Source organism: Puntigrus tetrazona, chromosome 18 (assembly GCF_018831695.1).
Source record: "Puntigrus tetrazona isolate hp1 chromosome 18, ASM1883169v1, whole genome shotgun sequence".
Taxonomy (NCBI): domain Eukaryota; kingdom Metazoa; phylum Chordata; class Actinopteri; order Cypriniformes; family Cyprinidae; genus Puntigrus; species Puntigrus tetrazona.
The window spans coordinates 23,282,301-23,306,135 of NC_056716.1; the positions used below are offsets into that span (position 1 = coordinate 23,282,301).

Sequence of the window (23,835 nt, forward strand, 5' to 3'; positions counted from 1 at the left end):
CTTGTGATGACATTTGAAGTTGCTAATCTTTCTCAAAAGCTCATAAATCACCAAGCTTGAATCAAATTATTAATGTAATTGATTTCAATTTAATGTTAAGTGGTATGGGGGTTTATATGTAATAAATAACTTGGCATGAAAACCAAGGAATCTACGGCTATATATGGCTATATATTATAGCGTCTATATTAACTTTGAACTGAACAGAACTGTAAAAACTATTATCTACACAGTCACACAGTCACTTTTAGTCACAGTCACACAGCTTAATAAACATACTAAATGATGTTTAAAAGATGCAAATTAAGAAAGGTTTTGTGAGGGTTTGAGAAGGGATACGGGTCAGAACATATTTAATAGAACTATTTAATAGTTAATAGAACGCTATATATCCATGTGTGCATTTGACAGTAAATGATCAGCCTCCACTAACTTGAGAGAAGTAAGTAATCCTCACAGCAGTAGAGAATATCTCAACCCTGAGCACTGGGCACAGAGTTCAACAAGCCTCCATGCTGGGCGGATGACGCGCATGCGCACAACCTTCATTTGCGTTGTGAGCTTTCGGGTTTCATTCATCGCATGTCTTTCGGTCTCTGTAGCACAGAAAAGTGAACACTATCCCTCCCAACTGATTTGACTATTTCCATTTAGTTTTCTTTTTAACTAACGCTTTCAGTTTAAGGAAATGCCCTTAAACGGCTTCTTTTAAAACTTCTGGTAAAGGCTGCTGAACGTCAGCGGGCATCACGCCCAGATCTCACATGAATCTCATGCCCTTAAAAGGCGTTTTTCGTCGCCTGCTGAGAAAGATCTGTAAACCCTACTGAAAAGACAAAGCTGATGCTTTAAATAGCTGTGCTAGTCTACCCTCTTCTGGACAACAACGGGCATTACATTATTCCCAGTGAGCATATTCTAATACATATGATAAAATTATAATAAAATGTACATTTTATAATTGTGAATGTTCTATAATTTTTATTTAATATTCTTAATTATACAATTTGCATTTATTTTTGACTTTATTACTGTACTATAATTTAGATGTTTTATTCATTTTTTTAAATCTACTTATTCATTTTATTTATTTTACATTTGTTTTACATTGTGCACCTAACACTACCTTATGGCCCCCTGATTCCCTGATCCCAGTTGGGAACCCTGATTAAGTTCATTCATCAGCGTATGCTTTTGTGCTCTATGTAGTCTTCAAACCATAATGCAGATGCCTTCCTATATAATCAGACAGCATTTGCCATAAAAAGAAAGTATTATGAATAACTAACAAAATAAAATATTCTATAAATATTAATAAAACTAACATTAAAAGTAGTCGCTGAGAGGAAAGTAGCTACATTGCTTATGTGGTTGTTTTTAGTACTTGTAAATGTAATAGTATCCTTAGTTTTTATTATTTTTGATACAATTTCCAGCTAATTTGCTTCTAGTAAAGCACTTCACTCCACGGATGACGCAGCTCTGATCCAGCCAATCACAGCGCGTTTTAAATTTTCTCTACATTCATTGGTTCTCTGCGCGTGATGCTGCGCAGAAGCAGGAAAATAGTTTTATGTGAGTGTTTTGTTTACATCGTGAGTGGAAATGTCAAACTGAACCGCTCACCAGGTCTGAAAATCCCACTTCAGTCTTTCATAACTCGATTGTGCACTGTATTTCAAACTTTTCCATTAGCACTTAGTTTCAGTCGGTAACTGGATAAATATTTCATGCATTCTCCTGCACCCATAACGCTTTATTCCATTAATTAGTTAATTTATTTTTATACGCATTGGTGTTTTTTTCAGGGTGATGGGGAACGCCGACAGTGTTGTAGCGCAAAAACGATTGGCTCGTTTTCGTCCGGATGAGAGACCTGTTATAGAGGGGATATTTGACAGGCTTCATGGAAATAGCTCCTCTGTTTCATCTGGAAAAGGGAAGATTTTATCCTTAGACGTGCTGAAGGTAAGCAGCTGTGGCGTATTAACACACTGAACTAGTCTGTATGATAACCTTAACTTGGTTAAGTTTGTTGACGATTATGTCGTTCTTAGCTTTAAAAAGAAAATTGCATGGCACTGTAATTAATAATTGTGTGTTCAGGTGTTACATAATCTTGATTGTTATTATAGGGTTATTATAGATAAAACTAAAATAAACATTAATAATAAAAAAATAATATATACTTAAAATAAAAAATAACATAAAAATCTAGTTATACTACAATATTTAATGTTTCAAAAACCACATGGAAACTGATTTTTGAAAAGACTTAAGACCACATACAGTAATTACTTCCTCATGGAAGGGACAGTTATAAATAATTGTGTATTGTCACTGGATAAACAATTAAATGTTGTCTGTAAAAAGTGTTATTTGTAAAAAGCCAGAAGAGTATTGTAGAATATTTAAAAGAAGCATGTGCTAAAAACATAAATGTAAGTGATATAAGTGGTAAACAGGAGTCATTCATATGTTTTGGATTGCGTGTATGTGCCAACACTTAACATACATGAATATATAGACTTTTCTGTTTTTCTTTTTATTTTTTGAAGATGACAATGGGAAAGATGGCCTCAGAAACAATGATAAACAGAGTATTCCAGGGCATACACAGCATTGATCCAGGAGTGCCAGTGCCCCCTGGTGATGGGATAAGCCGAGAGCAGCTGGTGATTTTCTTAGCAGATATACTTAGAGGAACTGCAGAGGAACGTGCACCTTTGGTCTTGGCAATGGCACAGGGTGCAAAGGCAACTGCTACCACGACTGAGCACATCAGAGATGTATGTATCACCAAAATATAAATATATAAAGCGTTTCTGTATCATTATTCGGTATTTATATATTATTACAAAATAATTTTTTTTCAGTTAATGTTTTATTTAGCTTCATTTCAATTATTTTTTTGTGGTTTTAGTTAACTTTTATAATTAGGGCATAATCGGATTAAACCACTTCATTTTTTGAGTCATGGTGACCATTTAATCCCAAAAACTCAATTTAACAATGAAGCATCTCAGTTTGATTTCTAAATAATTAATGATGGTAATATGGATCATTATTAATAATAATTTGTATAATGTTTATTGAATAGTTTATGGAAGACCTGGCTTCAGCTGCAGTGCAGACTCTAGCCCACAGGGGCATCTGCGGGCTTGGAAACCAGATCGCATGGGTGATGAGCCTCAAGGTGTTAAACTTCTGGCAGAACAGTTGACCTCCGAATTAAAATCTTCAGGTTTGTAGCTGTAACAATTGCTGTTTTAAATTAAAATAAAAATGAAAAGTAACAATGAAAAAAGAAGTGTAGAAATATTTTTGAATGATGTAAATGAAAATGCAAGCACATCAAGAAGATTATTTAAAGTGCCATCATTATGGGTTAAGAAAGGTTCATATTTTGGGTTTGTGAGTCCCAAACAACAGGTTGATATGAAGGCAAGGTCAAAAAACTGTATCGCTGTATTTTTACCTTATTTGTTCAACGACTCCCAAGCCATTCGTTTAGCGATTCATTTTTCCAGATTGCTCAATTTAATTAAAATCTGTGTTTTTGAGCATTTAATGCTTCAAAAGCAGGATCTAGTGGCAAATGATGAATATGAATTTTTATTCAGACCAAGTTTTCTTAGGTCTGCGAAAGCAACAAATGGGCAATATGTTAATGTTTCATGTTGACGTGGGGACTCTTTTTAAATTGTATCATTTTCAATGATTCAGAGTTGACTCTTGCTTTTGTGAGACAGTTACTTTATACACTTTTTCAGATTTATAACTTTGCAGGATGTTTTCATTCACTTTGAGCTGTGTTACACACTGCATGAAAGATAATCTTCAAAAATCCATAATTGGGACACTAACCCTTAACCTTACCCTTTAATATAATTAGTCCTTTTTGCTTCTATAGAACAGAATACCTGTGACATTTCTTGTCTGGAAGACTGGCTGTTCCGGATCCCAGCAATGGCCATGTTTTTGGAGCTCCTGATTGCTGAGGGTCTAGGAGTTAGGTTGCCCTCCCATCCTCCCCCGACTCTGTTGCCTCCGTGTCAGTACGCTCCATGGAGTGAACTTCGTTGTCTCTTGAATATACCTCTTCTGATGTTCCTGTCACCTCAGCTGCCAGCTGCACACAGTGCCCCCTGGAGGTTGCTGTTCTCCACAAACATACACGGGGAAAGCTTCACCCGGCTGGTGGGCAACTGCAAAAGTCGGGGTCCCACTGTCATTTTGGTAAAGGACACTAAAGGGCATATCTTCGGGGGCTTTGCGTCTCAAAGCTGGGAGATCAAACCTCAGTTCCAGGGTGAGTTCGGAAAGAAAAAAAAAACATTTATATTGTTATGCATCAAAATTAAAGTTTCTTTTTTTTTTTTTGCAATAGGTGATACCAGGTCCTTCCTCTTCTCCGTTTTTCCACACATGCGAGTGTTCACCTGCACAGGCTATAACAATCATTACATGTACTTGAACCAAGGCCAGCAGACTATGCCGAATGGCTTGGTGAGATCAATTTTAACAGGAATAGCACAAAAAAAATAGCTAAAAATTAACTGACCATTAGACCTTAGAGTTTGAACAGATTTGGGGAGGGGATATTGTGATCAGAATTACATACTTCGCTCATTCTGTGTAGTGAATGGGTGCTGTGAGAATGAGGATTTCAGCCCAAAAATCTGAATGTTTGTAAGAAATAAATCGATCATTAATGTGTTTTTAACTCTTCATAGTCCATAATAGCACTTAATTCCTCCAGTGAAAATGTTTCCCCCCTGTTCTTCTCTCACACAAAAATCCACTGACACATGAACTATTTTGCACTGTTTTCACTTGAAAGCAGTGCTTAATCTGTACATATTTCTATTTTAAATAAGCTGTGACTTCGCTGGAGGAAGCAATATAATGGATAGAGGTTTCATATTTTAACGCATAAGCAGTGGCTTGATGTTAAAACATCTTAAGTTAAGATTTGTTTATTACAAAATCAGATGATGGACTGGAGTCATGTGGATTACTTGTGGAAAATTGTGATGTTTTTATCAGTTGTTTGGACACTCATTCTGGCGGCACCTATTAAGCTTCAGAGGATCCTTTGGTGAAAAAGTGATGTAAAGCTACATTTCTTCAAATCATCTTGAGTGGCCCTAGGATGAGTAAATGTTTGCGCATTTTTTCATTTTTGAGTGAACTATTCCTTTAAACAATGTTTAACAGTGTTTATTACACTATGGAGCAAAAAAACATAATTAACTGTTTTTTTTAGGGTATGGGAGGTCAGCATGGCTATTTCGGTTTGTGGTTGGACTGCGATTTTGGACATGGCCACAGTAGGGCTCGACCACGCTGCACCACTTATGGCAGTCCTCAGCTCTCAGGAGACGAGGACTTCAAACTGGACACCGTGGAGGTGTGGGCCGTTGGGAAGCCGCCTGAAGAACAGGAGCAGGTCTGTGATAGAAATGTTACTAGAGTGAATTTTGTATTTTTGAACTTAGCATTTTGATTTTAAAAGTTGTTGTGTTGACTTTCAGGATGAGAAAAAGAAGAGCATACTAGATGCAGATCCTGAAGTACAGGCTATGATGGAAATGACAGGGAAGACCCTGCACAGCCAAGGTCTCAGAGAACCTGAAGAGGATGAGGAACAGTGAGGAAGGAACAAAAAATATGATTAATCGTATCCAAAATAAATGTTTTTGCTTATGCAATAAATATATGTGTACTGTATGTGCGTGTGTGTGTGTATATATATATATATATATATATATATATATATATATATATATATATATATATATATATATATATATATATATATATATATATATATATATATATATATATATATATATATATATATATATATATGTGCATGTGTGTGTATTCATATATACATAATAAATATACACAGTATACACATATATATTATGAAAACATTTATTTTGGTTGTGATGAATCTTCTCCCAGCCCTAAAAAAAATTAAGACAATGTGTAGATAAAACCAGCAGTATTTCAGTTTGGTTTGTTTTGTGCTTTTACACTCATGTAGATATAAAAAAAAAAAATCCACACTGTTGCAAACCACGTACTGAGGTGTTTATACAGTGTAGTTTTTATGTTAATATGCAAAATCCAGGAGCTGGTTTCCTGCTTTCTGTGAAATATTAAAATGTCCATACAAAGACATTCTATGAAATACTGTTTAATGCTGAATACTGTCAATGTGTGACTAAAGTCCACATTTCTCATCAAGTATCTGGTTGTTATGTATTTGCATTTTGTCTCAACTGATATAGTATCTGTAAACTGGAAGAATCGTTTATTATATGTAAAAATAAATAAATACCTAATTCATCCAAAAAAAAAAAAACATGTAAAAATGCATTTCTCAGAATGACAATGTAAAAAAGAGCTCAAGATTCCCTTAGGTCTCTAAAAAAATACTAATTATAATAATATTATAAAACTACATTAAATAATATGGTAATAAAAATTTCAGTTTTGTGATGATTTCTACTTGAGTTTTTTTTGTTTTTGTTGAGTGGTTGGATCCTGTGTAATAAACTCTAATCTGTAACTTTAGATGCTGTGTAGGTCATCTTGAGTTCCCATCATGCATCACAGTATCAATAAAATATGCAAATAACTGTTTATTGTTTGCTGCTTATGCTGTTTTGATATATTATTCATATAATTTAAACACAACCAATCCTAAAACAGTTTTAGTGGGGAAAAAAGTGCTATACATACACAGTAACTTACCATGGTGATATATGTTTGTTTTTTCGTGAGTTTTGTGAACTTCTGTGAACTTTTCATGCATTCTGAATGCAAATGAACAGTGGAATTCACTGGCTAAGAAAAACACAGGACGTGAAAGCGAAGCTTACTTCATGGTATGCGGAAGCTTGTTGCTATTCGCATGTTTAAAGAAATAGCAAGCGTTTGGGTACTAAATCGCTGAAGTAATTTCGGAAGGCCAAATTTCCTCTGCTAGCCAGCGCCCAGCTGCCAAATACAGGTGCTTTCATTTTCATATCGCTTTATTTAGAACGCATGACTATATCTTTAAAGTTAAAACCCGTCTTAGGCCATTCGGTTTACATTAAGAGCCATACATTTAGTTTGACAAAGTCATTATGGTACAGAAAACAAAACACCGAGCGAGAGAGAAAAAGACGTGATGTCATGATGACGTCGGAGGCAACATGCGACATGGATCAACCTGAAGTCTCCTCACTGAAATAAACGCGTTTCCCGCATTAAGATGTCGCGGTTTTGGTATAATTCACGTTTGCAGCAGGGCGCAAAAGTCTGACAGGGTAGTGCGCGCATCGCTCTCTCATCCCTGGGGATTTTGCATAGATAATTTTGCTTCCGGATTTTTTTTTTTTAATTCTCTTAACGTTCTCTTCACTTCCTTGTGTTTAGCGAATAGAGGAACTGACCACATTGTGACTAGACTGATCATAGATTTTATTTTATTTAATAATTTTTTTTAAAAAAAGTACTGCATTGGGTTGTTTTTCCACGTTTAAATATGAGAATTAGTTTGGTTACAGCAGGTGTTTTTCGACGTGGTCATTGATTTTCTTCTCTAAACTTGGGTAAGTGTTTTTATTTAATTGGGTGCTTACATTACAGGGTGTTACAGTAGCTTTTTGTGCGTGTGAACCTTTGATTTCGAGGCTTACAGTTGTTAAATTATAAAATCTGGGCAAGTTTAAGGAGTTTCAGTACTAAATAGTACGTGATAGGCGAAGGTGATACTTAATGGGAAAACCGTTTCATTTGCAAAAAGATGCACAATAAATAAGGGGCGAAATTGTTGTATACAGTTTCAGTGGTCTGCTAAAAAGTGAATTCTGTAAGAGCAGGTCTGCCTCCACAGCCTCTTTGTTGTTAATGATAACAATTACGTATTGTACTTACAGTTAAGACAAACTCTGACGTGACAGGATCTTTTTCTTACCCCCGTCGAGCAACAGACCATCGTTAATTCTTATCTCGCGTTTATTCGCGTCGATCTGCTTTGGTTTTAGGTTTGTTATTTAAAGTGTTGCCTTGGGGCTTGTTCAAATGTCAGGAAAGAGAGTGGTTTCTTTGTCTCTTTTACGCAGAAAGCGCAAAATGGAAGGCTGAAGGGTGTGGGTGATGTGCAAAGGTTTCTGAATGGAAAGCACGTTGAGTTTACTGGGTTAATACTTTGCTTGCTTATAGAGGACGCTTCCACTGTACCCAGCTACTCATTTGCAATGCAAATATAGGCTTCTATGGGGAAGCAGACACCAAATATCTATTTTGCTTGCCATGGTTCACCAGTTTGGATTCTAAAGGTGCACTGTTTAGTCACAGATAACTGCTTGTCATATTCTTATTTAGGTGGTGATTATTTCTATTATCAGAGTTGGCAGGCTACATGTATGATTGGGAAATTACATTAGTAATGCTGCTGTCTTCATAAATTGGTCTTATTTAAACCCCAAAATATTCTAGCGAATTCTGTTTAATACTGTATAATGCGTGCAATAATCAATGCAAAGGTTTACCTAAAAATCATTAATTACTAAGCTTTTCGTTTCAATACAAACTTGTATGACTTTCTTTCACCCGTCAAACTTTTTTTGTTTTTTTGAAGAATGTTTCAACCACTTTTGTCCTTATAATGAAAAACACTGGGGTACATAAAATGGGGGCAATAAAAACACAGCCATTTTCAAAACATCTCCTGTTGTTTTGCAGAGAAGAAAGAAAGTCATAAAAGTTGTGAAATGGTGTGACTGTGAGTAAATAATGCCAGAATTCTTTAATGTTCGATTTGATCCATGCATTATCTCGAGCATTTGAATATGAGATAGTCCACCGTGTTTAGACATTCAAAGTACAGACTCTGTTTCATTTAGCCGTAAATAAAGCGAACTTGCTATAAGTAACAACAGAAGTGTCATTAGGCAACCTGCTGTCACACAGACTGCCATAAGTAACTTCCTTTTGTATTTGCCAGTGTGCGACCGAAGGCAGCGATGGCGGGCCGTGTACAGCAGGGAGACCTGACCGAGTACAAGAAGAATCTCATTAAGCGCGACCTCGAGATGGGGATAGTGATGACCGTGTTCAGACAGAGGATGGAGAGGCTTACCGTGCAGGTCATCATGGAGACGCGACAGGTGGCCTGGTCGCGCACCGCCAACAAGACAGAAGGAGTGTGTGAGTGTCTTCCCTCAAACTTGTTTCTCATTTATACTTAAATTTGCTTTTGTCTGTATGACGACCTTTGTGTTTACAGTGTCCCGTCTCAGCATTTAAGCTACAAAGGCTTTATGATTAAAGTTGACTCGTGCTTTGTTGTTTTGAAGTATTTTGGATGTTACAAATATGTGGACACGTGAAGTAGTTTTGCGTTGCACTTTTTTTGGTTGTGGCTGTTTGGTGGTTGCCTGTAATTACGGGAATGTGCAGTGCCATCACACTCCTCACATCTTTCTCACCCTCTAAAGTGGCATTTGCAAAGTTATTCTTATAATTTTAACACTCTGTCTCGACAAATTTTCACGTCATGCACCTTGCCGTGGTGTTTCAGATAACCATATAGCGACATCAACTTATGTATTCAAAGCACTTCCCCAGAAGAATTTTCTTTTTCTTTATTAGAATTGGAGCAGTGCTATTGTTGTATTATTACTAGTATTTAAAATATTATATAAATGTTATAAAATAAAGTTTTATTTTTTCATTTTAAGTTTAGTTATAATTAGTAATTATAATAATTTAGGTTTTAATATTTCTATGTAGCTTTAATTTATTCTTCATTGGTGCTGTCAAACGATTTATCGCGATTACATTAGAAATAAAACTTTTTTTTTTTTATTTACATGGGATATGTGTTTGTACTGTGTATTTTTAAGGAAATATAAATGCACACACATGCATGTATATATTTCAGAAAGACATGTTACATTTATATGTGTAAAATAAAAAAAATGCATATGGTAGAGAAGGTTGGGCAGCGTTAAGCGGGAAGGGTCGAGGGTAAGGGGCGAGTCAGGCAGCGCCACGCGCTCCACTCTCTGTTCGAGTGGCTTCTTCCCGCGTCTTCTCCTCGCTTGGCCCAAACGGCCCTCGAGGGGATAAACAGCCCAGCACCTCGGACCGTCAGACGCGAATGGGCGCGGCCGTCGTCCGGACCATAGGTCCGGTGGCTCGCATCTCTGTCGGCGTGGGGATTCCTGAACCCACGAGGAAGAGACCGGTCTTTCGAGGAGAGGCGTGATCGGCATTTTAAAAAGGCAGTAATGAGGCTCGATTTACTTCAGGTGTGCCTCATCACAGGCCGCCAGACCTGTTCAATCCCGCGCCCCTCCTCTCACACAAACCCACCCACTCCGGTGAAGGGCGGGGTGATGCTCATAGTAATTCACAATATAAAATACTCATGTAGATACAAGTGAATATATATATATATATATATATATATATATATATATATATATATATATATATATATATACACACACACACACACACACACACACACACACACACACACACATATATATATATATATATATATATATATATATATATATATATATATATATATATATATATATACACACACAACTTTACACAAACATATATTTAATGTAAACAAAAACATTTATTTTGCGATTAATAGTTTCACAGTAATTTAGTATGTCTTTTGTTACAATTATTACGTAATTATTTTGTTAAAGCTCAAAAATTGTATTATTTTACTTTACTTTTCCTATTTTGTTGTGTTTTATTTTATTTTAAAGCAAAAAAAAAAAAAGGATTTTTAATAATTTTGGTTAACAATAGCAACACTAATCTGGCCTGATGAATGCTGTCCGTTTGTGTCGAGTTACTCTCTGAGCGTATGTTTATGTCGCATGTTGCGCTCTCATTTTTGCAGTGGACCTTTTTGAGATCCGGGAAGTACGTGCAGGAAAAAACTCCAAAGACTTTGATCGATTGAAGGACAGCAAGGATAAAACTATAGACCCCAACTCATGCTTCACTATATTCTATGGCTCTCAGTTCGTTCTCAACACTCTCAGTCTGAGCGGTATGTGTGTCTTCTAATGCATTTAACATGTAAATAAAATAATGTAATTTAATGACTTTAATTCCATTCGCCATATGTCTATAAGTAATATACTATATATAATGTACAGAATTAACAATATGTATAAAATTGCATAGGCACGGCTGAGCCTCTATTTATCCCTCTTCCTCTTATTTTTGTTTTTATTTAGATTGTTTTTATATTAAGCCACATTTTGCTTTCCTGTGTTGATGTATTGTTTATTCTTTGGCTGGTTAAGCATTATTGAGAGTTATTTTGAAAGCATTTGTTGTTCTGTAGCTGATTCAGCGGAGGATGCAGAAAAATGGCTGACGGGACTGGAGTTACTCAGACAGGAGACACTGGCGGCTTACACACGGACATTATAGAGAGGTACACTCAAATGCGCCCAAACACCCAGATACACACAGATACAGGCGGCGTATCTTGTGTATCCATAAATAATAACGCAAATCAGGTGTTGGTTTCATTCTGTGTTTTTCCCTTTACTGTAGTTGGCTGAGGAAGCAGATGTACTCTGTTGATCAAACAAAGAAAAACAGGTTCTCTTCTTTTTCTTTTACCTTCTTCTCAATCAGTCTCATGTTACTTTCTGTCTCATCTCATTACTGCTCCTTTTCTGTCTCTCACAGCATCACCCTGAAAGAGCTGAAGTGTCTGTTGCCACAAATGAACTTTAAAGTACCAGGTGGACGTTTTTTGAAGGACAGAGTTGCGGTATGAATGATACATTGTACACACATTATCTTGTGGAAGTGTATGCTTTGCATCATATGGAAAACTTTATGGCAGCTGAGTGGGAACATTTCCTCTCCTTTTCACATGATCATCTGTGTATCCATAAGGTTTTTTTACATTTTTTTTCTTGTTTTAATACATATATAGTTTGTGGCTTTGCTCTGAAAGTGTCAACTTTATCGTTTAAGGTGGTGGGAGCAAAGAAAGAAGTACTGGATTTTGAGCAATTTCACAAATTCTACAATCATTTGATGTTTGAAAACCAAAAGATAGTAAGTATGCAGATTAGTTGTGCTGAAAGGTTTGGGATCGGTGCAATTTTAAAAAGTAAAAGTAAAAAATACAGTGTAACATATTATGAAATATTATTGCAATTGAAAATATTCTATTTGATTATTTATTTTTTTTTAAATATAGTCATCTCCTGTGATGGCTAAAATCATTCTAATGCTGATTTAAAGCTCAATGAACAATTTTGGTTATTAGCCATTTTTCGTAAGTTGTGTCGTTTAATATTTTTGTGGTTGCCATTTTTAATGTAATGCATATTTTCAGTGGTCTTTGATTAATAGAAAGTTCTAGAAAGAACAAAATGTAAAAGCCCTTACTTTTTCTAGTATCATCTATAAAAGTATGTTTGTTATTTTTGTTAGATTCTAGAGGAGTTTAAAAAGGAGTCCTGTGCTTTCATTATGGGGTAAGAAACTGTTGAAACACTGTTTTGATCAGAAGCAGTTCTTCAGATGTGTCATGAGGTCATTATGTCCTCATTTTTATTGAGTGTTTTGGATGTTTTTTTCTCTGCAGCAACAACGATCAGCCTATTCAACTCTGCGATTTTCAAAGATTCCTTTTATTTCATCAGAGAGTAAGCCGTTCTGCCCATCCATTCACAAATCATATATATGTATATTTATATATATATATATATGTGTGTATATATATATATGTATATATACCATCTATACCAGCCAAATATATCCATTTCATTCAAATACTGTGAATTTATTTTGTAGGAGTCTTGGGCCAACAATGCAAATCAAGTCCGAGAGCTGATGACCACCTTCATCGACGACACAATGAGGAAGACCAACGATCCAGCCTTTACCGTTGAAGAGGTATGTGTCATAGAGATGTGTTTACTTTATTTATACTTTATGTGACATGTTTGTTGAGCTTTCTTTTTGTCTTTCTAGTTCCTCAGTTTTCTCTTCTCAAAGAGAACTCAATCTGGGATGACAAGTTCTCAGAGATTTGCCCACTGGACATGAACAATCCTCTTTCTCACTACTGGATCAACTCTTCTCACAACACGTCAGTGCTGCAGTTCTTCGTGCTCATGACACACACACACAGCAGCTCCTCCTCTTCATGATCAACTTCCTGTGTTACTTCATGTGTTTTGCTTGCTTTTTCCTCAGATATTTGACTGGAGATCAACTGCGCAGTGAGTCCTCAACAGAAGCTTACGTGCGCTGCCTGAGGCTGGGCTGCGCTGTGTTGAGTGTCAGTGCACCATACCTTCATTTCTTAATAAATACTCTTTAATATCCCTTTTTGGATTTATTTTATGCATTGATGAAATTGTTCTGAAATTGGAGTCATTCTGATGACCTAAATGTTTGTTTTTTCCAATGCAGTGGACTGCTGGAATGGTCCAGAAGAACCTATTATATACCACGGCTGGACCAGAACCTCCAAGATAAAGTTTAAGGATGTGGTGAAGGCCATCAATGATCATGCTTTTGCAACATCTGAGTTAGTCATCACCAACACACACACACACGCACATTTATTTTTGAGGTTTTCTTAAATTAGACAAGAGCATACCAGGGTCCCATCCATCCCAAAATGTAAAGAAAACTAAACCTTTTTTCAGAACCACTAAAATACATATATATTTGGTAACACTTTACAGTGGGGTTTCATTTGTTAACATTAGTTAATCCATTAACCAACATGAACAAGCAATGAAGAATATATGTATTACAGTATTTATCTTTGTTAATAGAAATTGTTAGTCAACAGCACCATAACATGTTAACAAACACAACTTTTGATTTTAATAATGCATTCTCAAATGCTGAAATTAACATTAAACAACAATAATAATAAATGCGGTAGAATTGTTCATTCTTAGTTTATGTTAACTAATAAACCTTATTGTAAAGTGTTACCATATATTTTAGCATTATGGCATTATTTGTATTATCATTTTGCATGATTACCTTAATTTGCCTCATGAATAATAATAAACCATGATATAGTATTTTAAATGTCAAGTGTTTTACAGTATGGGGTATACATTTGTACTATTTTTAAGTAATGCTAATTTAATGTTTTATAGCTTTAAGAAATGAAAATACCATTAAGAATATTTGTAATTGCATTACAAAAGTAAGAATTAGGGTTAAAATGTGTCTGTTTATAATGAGAATTTTGTTACAATGCACAAAATCTAAATGGTTCTATATATAGCTTTCATTGTTTTTAAAACAAAATATATTATTTCTCAATTTTTTTTTGATTTTGACATCAAATGTGACCTCAGCATGTTTTTTCTTCACTTTTCGTCTCCTCTTTTTGTTACCAAAGTCATCTTTGAAATAAAAACAAATAAACACATTTCCACATTATATATATGTTCGAAAGGTTTATGAATATGTCACTTTTGCCAGTTATCCCGTGGTGCTGTCCATTGAAGAACACTGTGACGTCAAGCAACAAAAATGATGGCTCAGGTGTTAAAGATGTTTTCCAAGACAAGATCCTAACCGAGCCGCTGGAACCAGATGCTGAACAACTGCCGTCCACCAACCCAACTGAAAGGCAAGATCATCATCAAGGTAGAGAAGCTTCAATGGAACATCTCGCAATTTCATTGATTTCTAGCGCAACCCCAAAGCCGTTCAATCTCTCTTTTCATACAGCACAAGAAACTGAACATTGATGAGATCTTTAGCAAAAAGGGCGTACGGAAAGGAGATAAGCAGGAGAGCTCTTCATCTGGGATCAATTGATGAGGTGCGAACTTCAGTGAATGCCATCACAGTCTTGTGTGATTGTTTGAACTTATTCCAGTATTCTTGATTATGATTGCAAATCCTGTATGACTGTGTCCGTGTACAGAGATGGTACAAGCACTACTGCGTGATCGAGAATAAGACATTGTATTATGCTGAGAAAATGAACTGCTAGAGGATGACGCTGGAAAGGTAAAGTACTGAGGCTTCATTTTACACTGAGATTCACTTGAAAAATCTCATACATTAAAAGGCATTCACTGTGAAATCCACCTCTCCTCAGTCAACTCAGGCGGTACAGAGCTTCACCAGTTAGAGTCCTGGTTTCACGGGGCGGATGTCGGAGGGCAGACAGACAGCCGAGGAGGCTGCTGCAGGAACATTGTGCAGATTCGGGTGGAGTTGGACGGACATTTCTGGTGCGAGAGAGCGACACCTTCGTCAACGACTGCACCCTCTCGTTCTGGTAATGTAGGCCTGCTCTACTCTTTAGAGAGAGAGAGAGGAGAATGGTTTTTCATATCATGTTTAATTTTAATTTTCATCTTTACCATTCTTTTTAAATGGTATAGGTCATTTATGTAGGTCATTCGTTTCATGTCTTGTGATGATCTGTTAACAATGAAATCTAGTGAAATTTCTTATTAAATGTAGTTAGTAATGTTAATTAGTAACATGTAGTGATGCGTAAGTGTAGTTTTTAATAATTTTACTTTAAGTTTGAAGCGGTAAAATGTCCCTGCAACAAAATATTTTTCTCAGTGATGACATTTTTCATACCCACACAGGAAGTGACATTATTTTTGGTTGGGGAAACAAAAACATTAAACACTTGATATGCCACACAAGGAAATGATAAAATAGTGTGCACAAGTGGATGCATGATGTTTTAGACATACATTAAATGATATAATAAATTATATATATATATATATATATATTCATTATAATGTAAACATTTCAAAGATGAATAAAAGTTGGATATAGCTATGCATATATTTAAGTTATGTCCACTATATTTCATTTACCTTAAATTTGGCCTATCTGTGCAGTAATAATGTAATGACAGCATTACACAGAAATTGACATAATATTGGGTTGGTAACAAAATATTATAAACATTATTACATTTTAAACTTGAAAATTGAGTTTTAAATTTAAATTTGATCATTCTTATCATATCAGAATTTCAAAGGTAGATGAAAAAACTTGACAATTAACTTTTTAAAAATATGTTTACACAAATTTCTACAATATTTATTTTGATAATTTCCTGGTTGTGTAAAGTTTTTTTTTTTGTATACTGACATCATCTTCCAGCAAGTGATTCTCAGTTCCTCCTTGACAGAAATGGCTAACCTCGACTCTTTATGTCTATCCTCTTGAGTAAATTTTTATTTTTTTAGTTTTGTAAATAATCAAGTCATAAATAATACACATTACATGACTAGAGTATACTTCTGAAAGAAATACCATTTCATAGAAATCATTTAATTAAAATAAAGCATATTATTTTTTTATAGGTTTCAGAAAGAGCTGCTTAAAATAAGCGATGTGTATGACTGATAGCCAATCAATAACGTTTCAACCTTTCATTACAAATGCACAGGAATGCACATTTTGCTAAATAAATTGACTGTGTGGCCCTCACAGAAGCGCGGCGGCGGAGTTCAACATTGTCGAATCCGTTCCTGTTTAGAAGGAGAGCCACACTGTTTATTTCCTCACAGACAACCTGCACTTCTCCAGTGTGTACACGCTTATCCAGTATTACAGAAAACCCTCTTCGCTGTCAGGATTTCAACCTGCGCCTTACTGACCTTGTGCCTCGACCAGACCAGCACCTGCAGAAGGGTAAGTCGATACTTGACATGCTGAAACCACATCCCAGCCAGCCGGGCTGTAGAAGAAGACCACGTGGACAGCTGCTTTTAACCGCCACGAGTAACTGCACGGTAGATGTGAAACGGTGGTTTCTGGTCTTTAGGTGGTTTTACAGTAACTTGAGTCGGGGTGAGCGGAAGACTATCTCATGAGGATCCTCGAGATGGAGCCTTCCTCATTAGACAAAGAGAAGATTCAGACTCATATGCCATCACCTTCAGGTGCTACTCTTTAGTTTTTCTTCTTCTCATTACACTGACAAAAATCTGGAGTAAAAGGCTAAAAGTAACACTTTTGATTAATTGTGACATTTTGAAGTAGAAAAGCTATATCATTATCACATCTTGACATATCTTTGCTCGTTTTTTTTTTTGTTTGTTTTGCTTTGGTTGCTTCTATTGTCCTCATTTGTAAGTCAAGATAAATGATAAATGTGTCTGCTAAATGACTAAATGTAAAAAGGTAACAAACATAGTAGATTTTCATCTCACGTCATATTTTAATTATGTGGTTTGCTAAGGGCAGATGTATTATTTCTAATAGTATTAATATTAGTGATTTAAATATAGTTTCATCTGGTAGATAATAAAACAGACAAAAAAAAATCCTATAGAATTGGTCTGATGTGAATCAAGGTATGGTTCATGAACCATATATTATCTGCATAAAGAGAGATGTGTTTGTTTTATATTGCTGAAACTGAGGAGAAAGGTGAGAGGTCACAGTTTATCCGTTTACTGCTTTTGTAATTTCATGTAATAATTATTGCATTTATTAATTTTTTCCGAAACAGAGGTGAGGGGATGGTGAAACACTGCCGGATACACAAAGATGGATCTATGTACGTGCTGGGCACCTCCAGCGAATTTGAGAGCTTGCTGGAATTGGTGGACTATTTCCGAAAGAAACCGCTGTACCGAAAAAGATCAAACTACGCTACCGGTCACACCAGAACTGGTGGAGCGCTTCAGTTCGGTAAATAATAAAAGCAACATAATAAATCTATTTTGGTGCAGAGCAGACAAGATTCTATATTTTCTAGGATTCACTTAAAGCGTACTGACAGTTGCGGGCTGTACTAAACACTGTGCAATGAGTGTAAAACAGTTTGACTCTTAAAAAGTGCAACAAGGGCAAGTGCACCTCTTCCTTTGCTAAGGCCACAGCGCACATGCTACACTTGCATGCTTTCATCTCTAAGTAACTCTGTTGGTCTCTTCTCCTTTTTCCAATCAAAGTTCAGGCCAAAAGTTCTGATTTAGCAAAAAGTATAATATGCACTAAAAGTGCCATTGCATGATATAAATGTTTAGTATTACTTATAATATTAAAAATGTCTTTTGTAATTACAATATTTCACTTCCTATGGCTAGTATTACATGTTTATGCATCCACCTTGAATGAAGACCTTAGCACTGCATTAAAAAATGATTGTGCGATTAAACTACAGATTCATATATTTTTGAGTTTTTAAATTCACTTTACACCCCTAATTTTGAAAAGTGACTCACCGTGACATATGAGGAAAAAACTAAAAAATTGCAATATTATGAAATATTTATACATTTTAAAGTAACTTGTTTTCTATTTTAATATATACTTCTTTAATATTACTTATTTCTGTGATGGAAAAGCTTACTCCATTCTTCATTGTCACATGATCCCTCAGAAATGATTTTGATATCCTGATTTGGTGCGTTAATATTTTTGTGAAACTGTTTTGTAAAAAAGTGTTTTATGCCTTTGCTTTTCAGATAACCATATCTGCCTCACTTTATGATTCTAAACAGTACGTGGAGGCCAACGAGATAGAGCAAGTCTCTGGTAAGCACTTTGAAGAGCAAACATAGCTCCCCGAGTTAGCATGCACCAAGAGGTCATCTCCTGTGGGCTGAGAGGGAGAGTGGTGTTGCCGGCTATCACTTTCTCTCCCACATGAGAAGCTGATCGACTCGAAGAGGAAATGCAGCCTGGCTAAAAAAGCGATGTCATGTTTAGCTTGTATGGCATATGTACTTCGTGTCTGTAAGCTCAAACGTAATGCATAAAGTCCCTTTAAAGAAAACGTATTTTAGTAGACTGTTGATGAGTTGTGTGGATTTGCCTCAGCACTGTTGCAGATTTGTAGCATTTTGATGTTGCAGCCCCACTTAGCACCCGTGAGGCCCTTTATGACTACAGAGCCATGCGGCGGATGAACTCACCTTTCATAAGAGGCGGCTGATCCATAACGTGACAAAGGGCGCCAAGCGGATGGTGAGATCATTTACCGTCTTGTAGATAAAAAGCAATAAATACACTGTTTTAAAGCGTGGTGGTGAGTATCAGATAGTTACACCATGCTAATTTGGTAAATAACCATGGTACTTGAGGATTACTATATACGTTTACCTCAGTATTTACATGTAGTAGCATTGAAGGTACACAACCATTCCAGGAGATGAGGGTCAGTAAGTTTTAGTATTTTTTAGAGCATTTTTTTAAATAAAATGTTAAAAATACAATAAAAACAATATTGTGAGATATTATTACCATTTAAAATAAATACTTTCTATATGAATGTATCTTCAATTTGATTATTCCTGTGATGCAAAGCTGAATTTTCAGCAGTGGCGGTGACAGCTCAAGAAACATTTATTTATCTTGCTTAATGCATTTTTCAAATATCTTTTAGTGAATATAATGTTACAAAGAACAGTGTTTATTTGAAATAGATGTCTTTACAAATCAGTTTAGTGTTGTTACTGAATAAAAGTAGTAAAAAGTCTTATGACCCCAGTTTTGAATGGAAATGCATATCAAAGAATGTAAGTTTACCAAAGTATAACATGACAATATAACTCTTATCCCATATAACAATACTGTCAATATGCTATATTCCGGTACTTGAATTGTCCATGTCTGTTAATGTAGCTTTGTGAGTACATAGTTGCGTGCTGTTTTCCAACACATTGTAGTATTGGTCATTTCATTCACTCTTTATGGCACTTTCAGGTATTTAAAAAAAAAAACACATTTGACAAATTTAACATTAACCAATGTTAAATATTCTCAATCTCAACAGGTGGAAAGGAGACTACGTTGGAAAACTGCAGCACCATTTCCCTTCAAATTATGTAGAAGAAGTTGCCAATGCATCTAGAGGCAGGTTACCAGGTAAGAATACTTCAAATTTGCATATTTGACATGTATATGTAATTTAGTCTAACAAAGTCATTCTTTTTGCTTGCCCATTTTATGCATCGTAGAGATGTTTTTAAGATTAGCTGTTCTCTTTCAGAGCGATGTGGAAACCCATTAGGTGACTTATGCAAGGGATAGTGGACATCTCGAAGTGTATAGCCGGTAAGATTATTTATCTTTTTAGGTCACCTGAGCACCTGTACATTACATGTTTGAAGGTATTTTGCGCTTTTTTTCACTTCTAGTTACGTTCAGCCAAACACTGCCCAGGACTGTGGTGGTGACCTTGCAGGATAAGAGAATAAAGACATGCGTTTGGTTGTACGGAGACCACGAGCTGTGCGAGTGGTATCGGTGGCACAGGACATTACACAGAGAAAACCAGTGTTTGAGGTCTGTCTCTGCGCTGTTTACTTGTCCTAAATAGAACAGCTAGGGCTAGTTGTCACACGAGGAAATTCTCACAAGGTTTTGAGTCACTCATCCTGTAAATATAGTTGAAGTTGTTTGAATTTAAACCCAGGCGGATTGAGGGGGTGTTTTTAAGTAGGCAGAGCCCTAGAAGCACATTTAACCATTGCCATTTTAAGTGTGCAGTCAAGTGTTTTGAGTATAATATTGGGCTTCTGTTTATAAATGGCTCACGATACATTCTATTTGAAAATAAAGCAAAAGGAGGTTGAGAGCAGAGATGAGGTAGCCCAGTGAGATGTCTGAACTGGTGGGTCTTACTGCCAAGCCTACTTGTAAAGACAAGGACCGCTTTGGTATAACTTATTAAATATAATCACCTTTGCCATCATATGAATATATTACATTTTGAAATATATGACAATTATTATTCATTTATATTTAAGATACATTAAAATAAATGTAATAAGTAATTGTAATAATTAGTGGCATCAAATGATTAATCATCCAAAACAAATGTTTTTGTTCACATAATGTATATGTGTATAATACAGTGTATATTTAATATATATATAAGACATAATATATATTTTAATTGTATTTACAGATTTATTTTTATATATATGTGTGTATATATATATATATATATATATATATATATATATATATAATATACACATTATACACATGTTATGTAAACAAAAAGTAATACTAATATTAATATTTCACAATATTTTGGCTTGAACATAAAAGACTTCTGTTAAAAACAGAAAATATTCAAAATAAAGAAGCAAACTGTAAATTAACAACATTGTTGTTTTCCCAATCAGATAATTATACAAAGAGGTTTATATATGTGAAAATAGATATACCCACCAGGAAACCGTACGTTGGCGTTGTATAACCATAAGAGCGCAGGTACGTGTCTACCTAAGGGCCAGTGCGGATTCCTCCAACTATGATCGTATCCTCTGTGGATGTCACGGATGCCACGTAGTGGCACTCAACTAAACCTTGGTGATGGTCGTATCTCTAGTTCATGAACAAATCTATCCATTAACATTTTCCACTTATCTCAGTGCTTGGTAGCTAAGTTAGGACTGCACTGGAAGTATATGACATGAGCCATAATAAACACAACTTATAACATATAATTAATTTAATCAAAATAATCTGCTACTTCTTTCTAATGCTTTTTGGCAACCTCTGTGCCAAACACAATACATTTATCTAATTACATATTTATATATTGTTTGTATAAAGGGTAGGATGATATAAGCGGGTTGAAGCACGTAAATAATTACAAAAGAATAATAAAAGAAAATAGCATAATTTAAACACGAAGAGGAAATATGTAATATACGAAATAACATGGGCTCAATCTGAATATAAGCCTGCAAAAAGAAAAAAAATATCAGTAAATAGCATAGCATTTATTTTGTATGTCTAATAACGTGTGCGTTCTTCTCAGATAAATATGCAGCTGAACAGCGCCTCTTCAGTCTGAATGGAGCACAGGATATGTACTGCAGCCTGAGCTGATGCGCAGCGATTCATACGACCCTCATCGGAGAGAAGAATATCAAATTTACTATCACCATTAGGAGGTAAAACACTGAGCTTCATTCAAACAGAGCATCCATTTAGGATGAGTGTTTTTTATTATTTGAAAAGATTGATGTTTTTTGTTGATACTCAGGTGATAGGAGCAAGACATCTTCCCAAACCAGAATGAAAACATTGCCAGTCCTTTGTGGAAGGAGGTCGAACTGTGTGGCCAAACAGAGGAACCAACAAATTCAAGACTACCGTTTGCCGTAAGATGCAGTATTTATTTATTGATTTTTGTATAACTGAAATGCTAATTTTCATTTTAATTTTGGTTGTTTTATAATATATATAAGTTTCTCTTTTGAATATGTAGTTGTATACATTTTTTGAATTATAGGTGCACTAATTGTAACTAAAAATGAAGTAACAATAACTGAAATGAAATAACGCACCTTTTTATATTTACAATTACTATGTTGGCCTCTTAAAAACCAGGCGTCAGTTTTGCCTGTTTTTAAGAACGCAGCTTATAAATTCTCTTTTTATAAAAGAAAAATCAATAACTAAATCGTCAACAGATGACAACGGACTGAACCCTATATGGCAAGAGTCTTGGAGGCCGTTTACTTTCAGCGATGTGTAGACCAGATCTCACCTTCCTGCGCTTTGTGGTCTTGAGGAAGACATGTTCTCGAACCCCAACTTCCTGGCCAGGCTACATTCCCCGTGAAGGTGTTCGCTCCAGGTAAAATCTGTCAACTTCACTTCCATATTTTTTTAAACATTTTACTACAAGTACTAGTCGCTGCTTTGCAGGGTGCAGATCAGTCCCTCTGAAACGGCTTCAGTGAAAACCTAGAGCTAGCGTCCCTTCTGGTGTACGTTGATATGCAGCAGGTGGAGGTAAAAACAATTTGTCGATGATGCAATGATGTATTTTAAGAACAGATTTTATTTGATTGAGAATAATTAGTGTAAGCTTAATGAAATCCCCTACTCGTTTCTTCCAGAAAGCGCAGAAGGAGGGAACTTTACTCCTCCTCGAGAACAGTTGCAAAAGAGAAACAGGCGGGAGTTAAACAGCGAGTTCTGCCTCTCGACCTCACTCCAACCTGCAGCGCAGCGCGGCGCCTGAGTTGATGTACTCCGACACAGAAAGATGAATAAGCAGCAAAAAATCAACAACAGCAAGTTCTACTCCTTGAGAAAATCTGGCTAACTGCAAATTGTCTCTTCCTCTCAGTTCTACTGCTCTGTACTACTGGTTCCTAACATACCCCCCAAGACAGGAAGTTGCAGCAATCTCACTTTTGTTCTCACACAGGAATGAAGCAGTTACTCAAAACTAATTTGAAGTAATACTGATGAGTGAATTCTACGTGGAAGGTAGCTCCTTTAACCTGAGGAATGAGAACCTCATGAAGGATTTTTTTATATATATATAACTGTGAAACTGTTCATCTATCATCTTCATCTGATTACTTAACATTTCATTTGCAGCTGAATTAAACATTTCCTTATTGCCTTAAAAGGTAGATGGAAGCAAACAAGACATTATTTATTTGGTTCTATCTTGTTTTTAATACGGAGAGAGAAGGTTTTTATCGGGTTTAGTTGGATATACAAGCGATAATGCACAGTCTGACAGTCATTATCTTTTTTTGTTTATATATTTTGCCTTTGTTTATACATTACACAGCTATACGCAAATAAATACACATGTGGACACATATGGTTTGTGTTTTTTGTGTATTTATACAAAGCTTTCGCTAATGAAAGCATTACAATGTACAAAGTTGTCCAGCCTGTTAACAAGACAAACGTGCAATGTTTTAATAATAATAAAATTCTAAAGGTCACATTCTTACGTTCTTTTCCATAAACAATGCCAGTATAGGAATTAGAAAATCTCAAGAACCACTTGGAGTGTTA

At 35.5% G+C, this 23,835-nt stretch overlaps 2 protein-coding genes across 2 annotated transcripts; both read left to right on the forward strand.

Moving 5' to 3' along the window:
- The first annotated feature begins 1,561 nt into the window (after positions 1-1,561).
- meak7 (MTOR associated protein, eak-7 homolog) lies at positions 1,562-5,763 on the forward strand. The gene is given in 9 exon segments (XM_043216857.1): positions 1,562-1,629; positions 1,809-1,968; positions 2,559-2,789; positions 3,101-3,149; positions 3,152-3,244; positions 3,914-4,312; positions 4,391-4,509; positions 5,270-5,452; positions 5,538-5,763. Coding segments are annotated over 8 exon segments (1,350 nt in total). The 5' UTR covers positions 1,562-1,629; positions 1,809-1,812; the 3' UTR covers positions 5,658-5,763.
- Positions 5,764-7,215: 1,452 nt separating this feature from the next.
- plcg2 (phospholipase C, gamma 2) lies at positions 7,216-23,038 on the forward strand. Its single transcript, XM_043264329.1, is given in 51 exon segments — positions 7,216-7,613; positions 9,011-9,213; positions 10,940-11,092; positions 11,393-11,467; positions 11,470-11,485; positions 11,608-11,655; positions 11,746-11,830; positions 12,040-12,123; positions 12,505-12,548; positions 12,659-12,719; positions 12,868-12,969; positions 13,048-13,063; positions 13,066-13,165; positions 13,273-13,355; positions 13,492-13,609; positions 14,530-14,592; positions 14,594-14,663; positions 14,665-14,697; positions 14,782-14,839; positions 14,842-14,875; positions 14,983-15,038; positions 15,134-15,204; positions 15,206-15,238; positions 15,240-15,353; positions 16,531-16,578; positions 16,580-16,650; positions 16,652-16,732; positions 16,862-16,890; positions 16,893-16,910; positions 16,913-16,979; positions 17,552-17,678; positions 17,680-17,733; positions 18,513-18,582; positions 18,903-18,947; positions 18,950-18,996; positions 18,998-19,014; positions 19,823-19,914; positions 20,039-20,074; positions 20,077-20,103; positions 20,187-20,327; positions 21,844-21,928; positions 22,021-22,081; positions 22,083-22,142; positions 22,145-22,169; positions 22,482-22,537; positions 22,539-22,575; positions 22,578-22,629; positions 22,700-22,738; positions 22,740-22,806; positions 22,918-22,950; positions 22,952-23,038. Coding segments are annotated over 50 exon segments (3,273 nt in total). The 5' UTR covers positions 7,216-7,613; positions 9,011-9,029.
- Positions 23,039-23,835: the final 797 nt, after the last annotated feature.